Genomic DNA, 14,401 nt, shown 5'->3' on the forward strand with positions numbered 1-14,401 from the left:
ATCTCCGAGATACAAGTGCTTCAAGTTAGGTCCGAAAAAACTATCGCCGATAGTTCTAAATTGGTCTGCTAGTTACCGGAAATCATAATCAATTCAGCTAATTGGTATTCAATATACTCAATCAAACACGGTGGGCAGCAAACGGAAAATGTCATCCACACACCGCAATCAGTGCCAACGCGACCATCCAGCGAGCCAATGGATGTAATTTTTAGTTATGTCATCCACTCGCTCCACAGACAAACTTTTTGCCTCGCTCATAGTCAAGCGCAGATTTTTCTCATTTCGACAGAATGGTTCAAAATCGTCAAATAAGTAGAAAAAAAAACGAAAATAAATGCTTGTAAAGACATGGCGCTATAGCATAATCACAAAGTTTCGCTCAACTCAACGCTTCCAGTTGCTATGCACGAGATCTTAATTTACTAACGAGTCGAAGACGAGATGTTAAGAAGCAAATAAAACTTATTTTTGGTCACATAGATGATGCCAAATTGCCTGCCTGACGGTTCATACAGTGAATAGTCAGGCATTTTTAATGCCAAAACAGTACCGATTATTATTTAATTAAAAAAAATATTATTCTGTTGAAGTTTATTGCATACTCGCATTTTTTTAAGTTTTCGTAACTCCAAAGTATACCATTTTGTGTTTTTGTATTTTTTTCAATAATAATGTTTGTGACTATTACGTATACATTTTGGTATGTTCATTACAACCAGAGCATCATTCACAACATTACCCCCCATAGCAGAGGTGGAAATAAGCCCATTTTGCGCATGAAAATATGAATCAAGATTTCCGATTGTGAATCAAAAATACCGAACACTGTGAATTAAAAAATTAGATAACAAATCTAAAATATCGATTATGTTTTAAATTATAGGAAATTAAATTGAAAACCTTTTTAAATTCTAAGTAAAACCAAAATTTATCTTATCAAAAATCATTCGTTTCAAAATTCATTATAATATCTACAATAGATATGTGATATGAAAAGATGATACTGACTATTTTTATTTACTGTGAATCAAAAAATTTACTTATTTCCACCCCTGCCCCATAGTGCAAAGAGCCAAAAAAGTAACTTTTCCTATTTCGATCGTAACGTGCCGTTTCTATAATCCGAAAAAAATCGAACACGTCAAATCATAGCTGAAGTATTTTCCTATTAAATGTATATTCTTTTGTCTAAATCTGTTGAAAAACATCGGCATTTCAAAAACGTTCACAACATTACCCCTTTCTACTCTGCAAAATAAAGTTCGAGCAACGATCGAAACCGTCGGCCGTGTGAGAGAAATCAAACGGATGACATCATGATGGAATGCTGTGATTGGTTCGTGAAAACATAGATCGATTGAAATCAATTTTTCATTAGTATGCCTATTGAAACACTGAAACGACGTTGCCGTACATGTTAAAGTTAAGTATTATATCAATCCATCAACAAATAATGCCTGAGTTATTACCGTTCAAAATTATGACAGGAAAAGGTTACGCGGCTATTTTTGAAACTTTTAATTGACGCTCGGCCCTGGGTAAGGCAATTTATTGCCAAAAATGTAGTTCCGATCCAATTGACTCGAACGACACGTTTCCTATGCTTTATACCGTCAAATCACAAACTTTTTTGTGTGTTTGGCTGCAGCTTCTTTTTACACTCGAAACTTGACTAACATATATGACATCATTCTTTTCTGTTCTATTCTGCGGATTAATGCATCATATTTTCTACTCACCGGCACAGAACATGGTATGTATGACTGGTTCTGCTTGGTACCAAAAATAGATCTTGCCTTTGGGCGATGTTTTCCTAACGAGAGTCTAATTTTTCTCTGTCCCCTGTGGGTATTTTTCTTCTTTTCTGGCAGTTGCTAGAATTTTCCAACGACCGGCTATACTTTGACCGTGCCGAGGGGATTTTTCCTAATGAACGGAAGCTATTATGAACGCAAAACACACGACATCCTTTCTCGTGTGGATTTGCTTCGCAGTGCCGTGCACTGACTTTCTTTCTTCTGCTGGAATTATATGCAAGCGGTAGGTTAGGCTTTCGCTTCGCATCTCGATTCAGTTGCGATGGTATTATTGCCTTCTAGTTTGAATAAAACGATATAGAAATCAAATATTATTGTTTTTTGCCTTTCTCATATAGAAAGGTTATGCAATCACTGTGGAAACTGACTTTTGAACGACGAGTATCATATACCATTCGACTCAGTTCGTCGAGTACGAAAAATGTCTGTATGTGTGTATGTGTGTGTATGTACAGGGACCGGTTCATCCGATTTAAAAATTTATTTTTTCATATTAAAGTACAATCCTTCCGGTTAATTGTGGAATATAATTTCATTCAAATGGCTGCCTCGGCTTGCCTTGCAGTACGCCATACGGTCGGTCCAATTTTTTAGTACAATTTCGATTGTATGCAGCTTTATTTCAGCTTTGGCTGCACGAATGTTGTCCTTCATGGCTTGAATTGTCTCTGGCTTGTCCACATAACACTTATTTTTGACAGCCCCCAAAGATAAGAGTCTAACGGTGTCAAATCACAGCTCCGAGGCGGCCAAACGACATCCGAATTTCGACTGATAATTTGATCTTCGAAGACTGTGCGCAGAAGATCGATCGTAGCGTTGGCTGTGTGGCACGGAGCGCCGTCTTGTTGGAACCAATGGTGTCCAAGTCTTCCTCTTCAAGTAACGGGAAGAAACAATCGCTAATCATGGCGCGGTAGCGCTCGCCATTGACCGTGGCGACTGCCTCATTTTCGAAGAAAAATGGCCCAATGATGCCGCCAGACCAAAATCCGCACCAAACCGTCACTCTCTGAGGATGCATCGGCTTCTCCATGATAACGTGCGGGTTTTTCGTCCCCCAGATGCGACAATTTTGCTTATTAACATACCCGATGAGATGAAAATGTGCCTCATCCGAGAAGATGATTTTTTGGCACACATTCCGCAACATTACCATGATTTTCAAAGTCGAACTGCACTATTTTCACGCGTTCCTCAAGCGTATACACAACCATTTTCGTTCAGCGGAAGGATAAAACTAAGTTTCTGTCAAATCAAAAGTGACATTAAGGTTACCAATGTCGAAATAATCGCTAGTTAAAAAAAGAAAAGTTAGATGGCGGACCCTGTATGTATGTAACATTTTTTGCACTCACTTTTCTCAGAGATGGCTTAAATGATTTTCATGAACTTAAATTTAAATGAAAGGTTTTGTAACCCCACACAAAGTTCCTGAATTTCAATCGAATCCGACTGCCGGTTCCGGAATTACAGGGTGATGTGCGCAAAAAAAATGAAAATTAGTGCACTTACTTTTCTCAGAAACGGCTGAGCCGATTCTCACAAACTTAAATTCATACCAAAGGTACAACTGTCCCATACAAAGTTCTTGAATTTTATTTTGATCCGACTTCCGGTTCCGGAATTACAGGGAGATTAATGAAAAAAAGTCCTACTTCAAACTTCTTCCTCAGATGGCGTGATCGATTTTTACAATCTTAAGTTCAAATAAAAGGTCTTATAGTCCCAAAAAAAACCCCAAATTTCATTCGGACCCAACTTCCGGTTCCGGAGTTATAGGGTAAAGTGTGTTCAATATTGTACACCGTCACTTAACCTGCGAAACAAAAAACGTAAAAAAATTTCTAAACTGGACTCAAAACTACACAAATCGATAGTCATTATCAACTAAACAAACCGATTCCGGCTATCCTGGTTCCCGGTATCAGGTTCCGGGAGCACCAAAATGGATCTCACTCACTTTTCTCAACGATGATTCAACCGATTTTCACTAACTTAGATTCAAATGAAAGGTCTTTCGGTCCCATACGGAATTCCTGAATTTCATCCGGATCCGACTTCCGGTTCCGGTGTTATGTGCGTTCAATATTGTACACCATCACCTAAACTGGCGGAACAAAAACCGTAAAAAATGTTGTAAACTGGACTCAAAACCGTCGATAAAATAAAATGGTCAAATGAAAGGTCTTATGGTCCGACCAAAAATTACTGCATATTTTCGAATACGACAAACATTTAAATCATCATTTAGAGTGCGATGGCAAAATCGTACTAAATCTTCAAAATTTGAATGAAAACTAGTAGAGTTTGTACGTCATGTTAGTTGGTGGCCATACGAACCGACTTAGATTATACCGGTTCTCGGGTTCCGGTGCTGGAATTACATGTAATTGTGAACCCACTTCGTTTTCTTGAGAATGACCTACGCGAACAAAGCACTGTTTCATTCTGTAGGTTAAAGACTGTCCCAGAAAGTATGGACGCACTTTGATTTCGCTGTAAATAATTCACAAGTGTTAGATATTCAAATTTTATTCGATATACTGATAATATTAGACTACAACAACGGAATATTATTCTCAACATTTGCTACTTAGCCATTGTAGACTAGCTGGCGCACCCTCTTGCGAACGTTCCTCATTAAATTCCGTACAGACTTCTTGGCGACAAGTTTTGACACTTTTTCCAATCTTTTTCGAACTGTTGAATTGTTTCGGCTGTTGAGACATGTTTCCTAAGATGTGCCTTCGTTAATGCCCAACATTCCCCCAAGTTGTGGTCAATTTGGTGGATTAATGTCTTTTGGGACGAAAGTGACATTTTTGGTAGTAAACTATTCTACCGATGATTTCGAGTAGTGGCAAGAAGCAAGATCTAGCCAGACGACAACAGGGTCCTTGAGGCTTCGAATCATGGGTAGAAGTCGTTTTTGTAAACATTCCTTTATGTATATTTCGCTGTTCATTGAAGCAGTGGTGATGAAAGGTTTCGAAATCTTACCGCAGCTACAAATTGCTGGCCAGACCATAGCTTTCTTACCAAAATTTTTGGCCACATCTCGAACTGAAACCTCCTTCTTTTGCTCGAACGCCTTCAGTATACGTTTATCCAACTGAGGGTTAGCAGAATCTTTTTTTCGACCCGTTTTCGGTTTATCCTCAAAGGTGTTATCCTCACCGAATTTCCTGAATGCATTTCGCACGGCTTTTTCACTTACTCCTCCCATTTTTGCTATCTTTCTCAGTGACAGTCCGCGTTCTGTGCACCATTTGTACACAATCTTTCGATGTTGTTCTGCTGAAAGTCCACAAACTAATGAAAACGAATAAACAACTGCACAAGTGGTTAGAGAAGAGTGTAAACAACAAAACGCAGCCATAATATATAACAGATTTTGAACCAGCAACCAATATGACCTCCAAATTGTAACAGTTTTGAACCTAGTTAAACCTAGACTTACTTACTATCTCATGCTCTATTTCGATTAAACCAAAACGAAATCTAACAAACGAATTGAACCTGCGTTTCTGTTACTTCTGCTTATGTAAGTCAAGCTAAACTTTTGACACTCATCGCCCTGAAACTGCGGATCCGGATGAAATTTCACAGTAGCTTCAAAGATAATATGAGCTTCAATTCAAATCAAGATTTGTAAAAATCGGTTCAAGCATCGCAGCGAAATCGCAGTGAATTCTATTTTTGGAGTTTTCCTTCACCACTTTCGGTGCTTCCGGAACAGGAAAAGGGGGGACCAGTAGTGCCGAATTGAGTTTTTATGCCCACAAACTAACAATCTCTGCAAATTAGAAGAATTCATCAGACAGTTTTATGGGATTTGTACCTGGTTTTGACTATCGTTCACAAAAAAAAATTAATGAAATTGATAATTTTCCACTTATCATGCTTTAGATCCGGAACCGGAAATCGGATCCGGATAAATGTTCTAGATTTTTTTTGGGAACTATAAGACCTTTAATTTGAATTTTAGTTTGTGAAAATCGGTTGAGCCGTTTCAGAGAAAATTGAGTGCACACTTTTTCTCTAATTTTCACACATTACCATGTAACTTCAGATCCAGAAGTCGGATTCAAATGAAATTCAATAGCAGGCTATGGAACCAAAAGACCTTTTATTTGAATCTTAGTTTGTGAAAATCGGTTCAGCCATCTCTGAAAAAAGTGAGTGTATATTTATGTATAGTTTTCATATTTTTTGGTACATATCATCCTATATCTCTGGAGTCGGAAGGTGGATCGGGATGAAATTCAATAGCAAGCTCTGGGACCATGAGACCTTTCATACGAATCTTAGTTTGTGAAAATCGTTTCAGCCATCTCCAAGAAAAGTGAGTGCATATTTTTGTTACATACATACACATACACACATACAGACAGATAGACAGACAAACAGACACACACAGACATTTGGTCAGTTCGTCGGGCTGAGTCAAATGGTATATGACAGTCGGCCCTCTGGGCCTCGGTTAAACAACCGATTTTCACAGTGATTGCATAACTTTTCAAAAAATGGAGATCATTTCGATGGCAGGTATTGCTAAACCAGTTTCCAGTAACCACCTTCACAATTAGCATATCTCGTTTGAGAGGCCGGCGCAAGAGTAGAGCGCCGAAGCATGGTCGGGTCGTACCACGCGGAATTCGCGCTAATTGAAAGAGAGTTCGGGCAAGGCTATCTCAAAGCAGAGTAGATTAGCATGCCCGTAAGGCACGAGCGGCTCTTGTGCGTGTTTGGTATCTTCCCGCTGTTGCCAGTGGTCCAGTTTGGTGGCTGCGGACTTGTCGGCATTCGAGGATAACAAAGACACTGACTACTATATACCATAACATAATTGAATTAGCACAGCATCATCACGGCATATGTCGCTCAAATTCAGTGCTTCTGCGTCAATAATGCAAGGGAGAAGCTTTAGTAAATGACCAACACAGCCCCGCAGGAGATCAGTTGACGAGTACGAGAGCGAGTGAATTTAATCAGTGATTAAATTTGTGATTTCCGTTGTTTCTCGCAAGGGCATCCAAGCACTGTCGGAACGGGATAAAATCTAGAGCAGACAGATTCATGTATGCACAAAAACACACACACACACACACACACATACACAAACACACGCTACCGTTGAGTCGTAGCAAATCACAATGAATTCTGATTTGTGATAATGACGGGTGGGGATTCTCATTCGCCATTTCTGATTGCGATAAATGAGTGCAAGAGCAAACACAATAAATCAGGAGCTAGATTCTGCAGGCAGCTCTGTCCATACACACACGCAGCACACATGGTTGACAGTAGAAGAAGTATCTTCGACGCCACCATATGCTCCAAACCGCAACAATAAATGAATGCCACACACAAAAAAAGAACTAATTTACCAGTGAAACAAAGAGCTGTCTGGCTGGCGACGGAGTCTGTTGATTTACTGTTGGAGATCACCGTCATCATCAGTGAGATATAAATTAATAGAAATCGTTTTAAATTATTTAAATTTGACAGTTTATTTCTGGGGCCATTCCATCGTCCTCTTTGTTTTGCCAGTCATTTGAAAGGTTGTTTCTTATCGTGTGGACAATTTGGCGTATTCCAAAGTAGAAGCTAGTTTTTCTGCTGCAAAAAAAAACAATACACTCAAGTTTCTTTTTTTTTTGCGGGTTCTCAAACGGTTTCTATTGTGACTTTTTTATGTAAGTTTTCAAAGTTATAATATCACTAGAGAATTCTCCCATAACATGTTATTCGAAACTTGAATGAAACTAGAATGTTTGTTAAGCATTAGCATTAGAGACCGTCCGTGTATTGCTACTTCGTTATTGATCAGAACCAATTAAGCTTCAGTTCTTGCAATGACTGAGTGTAAAAATATATATTGGAGAAGCCAAATGAATTGAAAACTTACAGAGAATATGATTTTTTTGGAAAAAGATACGCTCAGAGACAGGACATTTTACCACCCTAAACCTTGTGATAGACACAGCTCTAAAACACGACTAGACATGGTAAAGCGTATATCGAACATGATCTACATCCTAGCCGTCTCACGACCGGTACCATACATACAAACATCTTCACTGTTCAGCAAACACTAGTCTTCTCGCTCTATATCTATTTTCCGCTCAAGCACTGAATAGGAGAGTGTATTTATAATCGCTTGTCACCTTCTCTAAAGGCGCACAGAGTGCAAGTCGGTTCAATACTAATTGTGATATTTTTTTTGTTCTTCGCAGGTTTGGCCTCTAAGCATTTGCTTTTTGGTAGGTCCAAGATATACATTTACAATCGATAAGAGGACGTCTTTTTCTCATGAAAAATTACTGTGACGGTCGTCGCTGAATGGCCGTTGTGTTTTCTAAATGGCAGTAGAGTCGCATTTTCCTATAAATAAATGATATTCATTACGGTGGCATCTCATCGGAATCTTGTAACAGTATAATACTAATCTGAAACTTAATCTAATTTAAATAGTTTTCCCGGAAAACTTCGTAAGGGATTATTTTTTTGTCTTCTACAGAAATATTCGGAATGAATATTAGCTGTTTGACAAACATTGAATTCCCGCATTCTTCAAAATACTATAATTTGCGAGTTACTTGAAACTCAAATTGTTTTGTCTGTTGTAAGCAAATGGTTTATATCATGCATTTTTCAAAGTGCCCCTGGCGGAGCAGTTCTCAACTAAATGTCTGACAAATTACACTAAATTGTTGGTCTAAGTATCTACAATAAGTTCGTCGAAGATAATACGTCTCTATCTGTCGACTGAAGGGAGAAAACCGTTCACAGGTCCAATTAGTCGAAATCCCTTATGCTCGTATATCGCGGTTTTCCGGCAACAACGAATACCGGCAAATCCAAATCGGCGTTGTACGAGACCCAACTGTATAAAATGTGCACTCAATTTTCTCGGAAATGGCTTAACCGATTTTACAAACTGAGATTCAAACGAGAGGTCTTGAAATTATTTAAAATTTTCTTGAACATCTTATCCGAATTGGGAACTAATGTGCGATACGTGGGATATTTTCTATTTCATGAGTATTTTTTCACAAATGATGGCAAAAATGAGTACAAATCCCATAAAAATTCTTCTAGTTTGCAGAACTCATTAGCTTGTGGGCATATAAAACTTGATTCGGCACTGATAGATCTCCATTTCCTGTTCCGGAAGCATCGAAGGTGTTGAAAAAAATTTCAAAAGTATAACTCACTTCGATTTCTCAGCAATGCTTGAACCGATTTACACAAATCTTGATTTAAATTGACAATATAACATATTGTCTGAAAAAGCTACTGTAAAATTTCATACGGATCTGATTTCCGGTTTCGCAATTACGGTGTGTCAAAGCTTTTAAATCGTCATATAAAATGACGATACAAAGCCAGTACGTGCTGGCATGGAAGAAGAAAACACAACACGCCTTTACAAACGATGCACACAACGTGCTTGTTCAATTTCGTACACGCCATAAAGAAAATCAAACCTAATTATTCACTCACTTTCCACAGATATCGCGTGGTCGATTTTCACAAACCTAGATTCAAAATAAATGTCTTATGATTCCATACAAAGCTTTAGAAATCAGTTCGCTTTCACATCTCATCCAAGTCAGTCGATGAAACCAAGTACAGTATTGTGTAGTGAACAATAGAACGATCTCGAAATGAGAGAAACCAAACGAACAAAAGCTACCGCCGCATAGTGGTTCGAATCAATAAAAACGTGGACATAAATCAGTAGCTGCCAAACCGTTCTTTTAATGCATATAACGGGTGACAACTAAAATTTTGGAATTTTTTCGAGGCCTGTATGCTCAACAACAAACGAGCTCAGATAGAACTAAGAGTGTGTATGTGTTAGCTCTCTTTCTCCTCGTTATGCTAGTATTTTATGTTTTGTTCACGAACTGCACAGAAATCTCGGCAAATAGTATACGGTACAACTGCTCGTAAGGAAGGTAGTGGAGACCAGCCAAAATTATGGACGCAAAAGGACTTCGTTCACTTTCTCGTGCCTTCAACAACAAGGATTCACTGAGTGCGCTATTGTGTCTGTTTGGCGTTTTAGAGTGACTAAAACAAGATTCAGAGTGGCGAAATGGTAGCGCGTATGCACGGAACGCATAAGAACGCAGGTTCGAGTCCTGTCTCTGAGCGCCAGCGACTGGCACCATTAAAGAAGGTGACAAGCGATTATAAATACACTCTCCTACTCAATGCTTGATCGGAGAAATAGGTATGAAGCGAGAAGACTAGTGTTTGATGGACAGAGAAGATGTTTGGATATAAGGTATCGGTCGGGTGACGGCCAGGATGTAGACCATGTTCGATGTACGCGCTATTGTGTCTGTTTGGCGTTTTAGAGTGACTAAAACAAGATTCAGAGTGGCGAAATGGTAGCGCGTATGCACGGAATGCATAAGAACGCAGGTTCGAGTCCTGTCTCTGAGCGTATCTTTTTTCTAAAATTCATCTTTTCTGTTAGTTTTTCATTCATTTGGCTTCTCCAATATATGTTTCCGCTCAGTCATTGCAAAAATTGAACTTAGTTATGGCGGCTTTACGTCAAACAACTAAAATTAATAAATTAATAACTCGGGAAAAAAATCGATATTTCCATTTTTTAAATATGTGTTGAACTTTTGATAATTTTTTGGATTTTCATTAATATAAACTAACTTTGAAAAGGCCTAAAAAAATTGTATCGGATTCCACACAGATTTTTTCTAATATTGTTAATTGTCAAAGCTTGTTTATGCGTGTTTACGCGCGTCCAGACTGGTAGTCGCTGGTTTCACTCCTCCTCGGAAATCGGATAGAAATATCTTTCATATGTTTGCATACATGCATAGCATGTATAGTACATTATTATCTTGTTATACACTATATTAATTTGAAAGCTAGAAAGGAATTGTCTCTGGAAGTAATTGATATGCTAGAACTTACAACAGAACAAGAAAATACAGAGTAAGAAATTAGCGACTCAGAAAACTCGGACGATAGCGTGACAGATACTGATTGATCGAATGCAATGCGACTAAGTAACATATTGTAATGATTTATTTGGTAACATTGATTACCTAATTGATTGATTAGGTTGTGGAAAGTATTGGGAAAAGTTACTCATTTGAATGCTATCTAAAACTTTGTAGTAGATACTTAGGTAAAGGAGGTAGATTCTACGTAGATAAATCTTAAAAAGGTGTTCTTAAAATAAAGCGAATATATCTCAAAAATATTTTTTTTACATTATTTATATCTTCAGCAAAAATACTTAAAATATTTTTTCTTCAAAACGAGATAAGAGAGAAAAAAAATTTTTAACGTTATTTTTATTCGAAATTAGTACTACCCCCTTGGAAAAATTAAGGCGCCACTTTCAAAAGAAGCGTTATATAATCTTGTAAAACGTCTTCGAAGACACAATCAGTGAAGGTCAGCACAGACTTTTGACCGCCTTTTTCCAGTTCTGGACCACTGTACTCCGCTACGAAAGAATACAATTATTGTTGGCTTAAGAAGCAAATGCATCGTGTGCATATACTTCAATACAATAAGACGAATAATCGTGTTTACATCCAGTTTTATAAAGGATACAATTCAATAACAATGTGCACTATGTGGAGCACGAGAACATTAAGTACAACATTCCAGTATATATGGAAGATAGTGCGATAGAAGGACGTGTGCATGATCTTCCCTCAAGCGTCATCGATTCTTCTATTTGCAAAACTATGTCCCAATACGGAGAGATTCTCTCCATCGAAAAAAAAAGTGGAAGAACTTTTTCCCCGGTATTCTAAATGGATTGTGTGGATAAAACTTCCAGATCCGGAACTATAGAGTATTTTGATTCTTTCGAACAAACTTTCCTGTTTACATTCAATGAACAGTGGTTTCTAGAACTCCACTGTAATATCTATGATGGTATGAGTAATATGAGAAAGGTATCATAAAACCAAGAGGTGGATTAAAACTGTTTTTCTCTTAAGTGACGAAACGATTCGCCCAATTCTTTTCTATTCTTTCGGGTGTATTATCAGTTGATCTTGTTCGTATGTCTTTACACGTAGTTGTGTATTCTGTAACATTTTGCTAATCAGCTCCAATAGATTCTAATTTCACCTTTTCCGTATCACTTTCCAGACATCAACGGCTACCGCTAAAGCACCAAGTTTTCAGCCACTTTTAACTGCCACCGTCAGAGCCCGAACGAGCGGCATGCAGCCAACAACCCCCGCCGTGTTTGTGCCTTCTCGCCGCAGTGTAAATTGTTTGTTCACGACATTCTTTCTCTAATAGCCGAGAACTGACCACCGCCATATTTGCGTAGGCCAACGAATATACCACCTTGGAAATACGACATCTTTCCCGGCATTTCTTTATCCTACGAGCGTGAGGTGGTGCCCCAGCTAATAGAATTACAAGCCGCCCGCCGTCCGGTCATCGAAGAAGCAATCCGCACTTTGCCTGCCTTGCTGTCTGCTGCTGTCCTCGTCCTGTTGCGCGGGATCCGCACAAGAACCAGAGGAATCCTTCTCTTTCTGGCCGGTTGTGGTAGCAGCGCGCACTGTCAGCAGCTGGGGAAAAAAACAACAACCAAAATAAACAGAAACAGAGTTTCAACCGAGTCGAGAGCTTACTTCGTTCCTTTTCACTCACTTCACTTACTAGTTCGCCGACCGTCGGACCGTTGGGACGCGTTTTTCGAGACATTGCTTCGCGTTTGTGTTCCGTGTGTGAGATTAGGTGCCTAGTGCCTACCTACAAAAACCGGTGAACCGTATCGTGTCGGTAGATCGTAACCTACAACGGCGTCGCTCGTGGAATTTCGGACGCGGCTGGTGACGCTGCTGGTACATGTGGGTGTTGTCAGGCGGTTTCGTGAATGCAGGGTCATCCAAGACAGCGTCGTGAGTGGAATCTATTTGTGGCTGGCCGCGCAGTTGCATCCACACACGGTATTACGTCATCCCGCTGAGTTGAGCACCTCCAGACGATCGGTCTACTGATCCTGATATTTTTGGGGCGGACATCTGCGGCAGCAAACGTTTCAACGATCGGAGAAGTTTATTCAACTCTGGTTTGGCTGGCCGTAAAGCAGTGGATTTGTATTCCCCCTACGTTTGAGAGAATCTTGAATGTCAGTCACACACGCACACAAGCCGCTCGCTGCTGTGTGTTCGAATCTTTGTCGACAAGTGATTTGCGGTGTTTTTATTTTATTTTTCACAGCTGATATCTGATATTGATTCTTATTGGTTCGAAAGTCTGATAAAGTGGTGAAAACTTTGTCATTTGATGTTTGGAATTCCGTGCAATGTTCTGATCGTTTCGATAATAAGTGCTAGTTTCTGCTGAAGTCAAAAGAGTGCTAGTGTTTTCTAAAGATCATTGGCATCCTAGGCGTTTTTTCATAAGAATAGGTGCAAAGTGTTTGGTGAAAATTTGTATCACATTAGCACATAACCTGCTTCATGCTAGGATACAATAAAAGGAGAGTGTGCTGATTAAAATATTAATCGAATTTCCATAGTAATAATGGAATAAGTAAGTTGTGGAGTGTACTACGAGTTCCTACTGACAGAGCAGCATCTGGCGAGCAGTGAATCTCCAGGATAAGTTTCCGATCTCGAAGGAACAACAGCCAAGAACGATGAACGGCGTCACGCTGATGGACGAGAACGATGTGGACATCAAAAGTCCCATTCGGCGGCTAGGATCGACCCGCAAGCTTAATCTCTTTAACAGTGAGTATAACTTTTAAATTGTCAAAACCACACGGAAAACCCTCCAATCAAAAAACTACGATCTCGCAATTTTTTATTTTTGCAGTTGTTGTTTTAACTAATAATTAGTTGATTAAACCAATTTGCTATTTGATTTGCACATATTGAAGTAGTTGAAAAATATGTTGTTTTTAATGCTGTCTAATGTCAAAAACAGCACAAAGCAAAATAAAAATCGCAATGGAAAATCAACCATTACTTTAGTTGAAATTCAAACGCGTTTCCTAAACATTCCCATGCAAACGAAATTCGCTTATTAAACATTTGTAAAACTCGTGAAGAGTAACTTTTGAATGATAGTAAATTAATGTTTATCATAACACTAGTTCTCAGAATGGATATAAAATGAAGCAATTTTTATTGAAAAATCCTATTAAGAAAAGGTTAAGTGAAATTTTTGCTTTTCTCATATAGAAAGGTTATGCAATCACTTGGAAGGCGGAACTGATTTTTTACAAACTAAGATTCAAATAAAAGGTCTTATGGTCCCATAGCCTGCTATTGAATTTCATTTGGATCCGACTTTCGGTTCCGGAGTTGCATGGTGATATGTGGAAATTAGGAAATCAATTTTCTCTGAAACGGCTCAACCGATTTTAACAAACTAAAATTCAAATGAAAGGTCTTATAGTTTCCTAAAATTTTTTAGAACATTTTATCCGGACCCTACTTCCGGTTTCGGAATTAAAGCGTGATAAGTGGAGAATTACCATTTTCATTATTATTTTTTCATGAACGAACGATGGTTAAAAACAGACACAAATTCCATAAAACTGTCTG

General features: G+C 38.7%; 1 protein-coding gene across 3 annotated transcripts in view; it reads left to right on the plus strand.

Moving 5' to 3' along the window:
* Nucleotides 1-14,401, plus strand: part of LOC131436594 (SLIT-ROBO Rho GTPase-activating protein 1-like) — a 315,841-nt gene that overhangs the window by 52,155 nt on the left and 249,285 nt on the right. For all 3 annotated transcript variants that reach the window (XM_058605405.1, XM_058605408.1, XM_058605406.1), the window contains one exon: nt 11,979-13,582. In XM_058605405.1, coding sequence (XP_058461388.1) covers nt 13,489-13,582 — 94 coding nt within the window. In that variant the 5' untranslated portion in view covers nt 11,979-13,488. The remainder of the gene's footprint in view (nt 1-11,978; nt 13,583-14,401) is intronic.

Source organism: Malaya genurostris, chromosome 3 (assembly GCF_030247185.1).
Source record: "Malaya genurostris strain Urasoe2022 chromosome 3, Malgen_1.1, whole genome shotgun sequence".
In the NCBI taxonomy this organism is placed as follows: domain Eukaryota; kingdom Metazoa; phylum Arthropoda; class Insecta; order Diptera; family Culicidae; genus Malaya; species Malaya genurostris.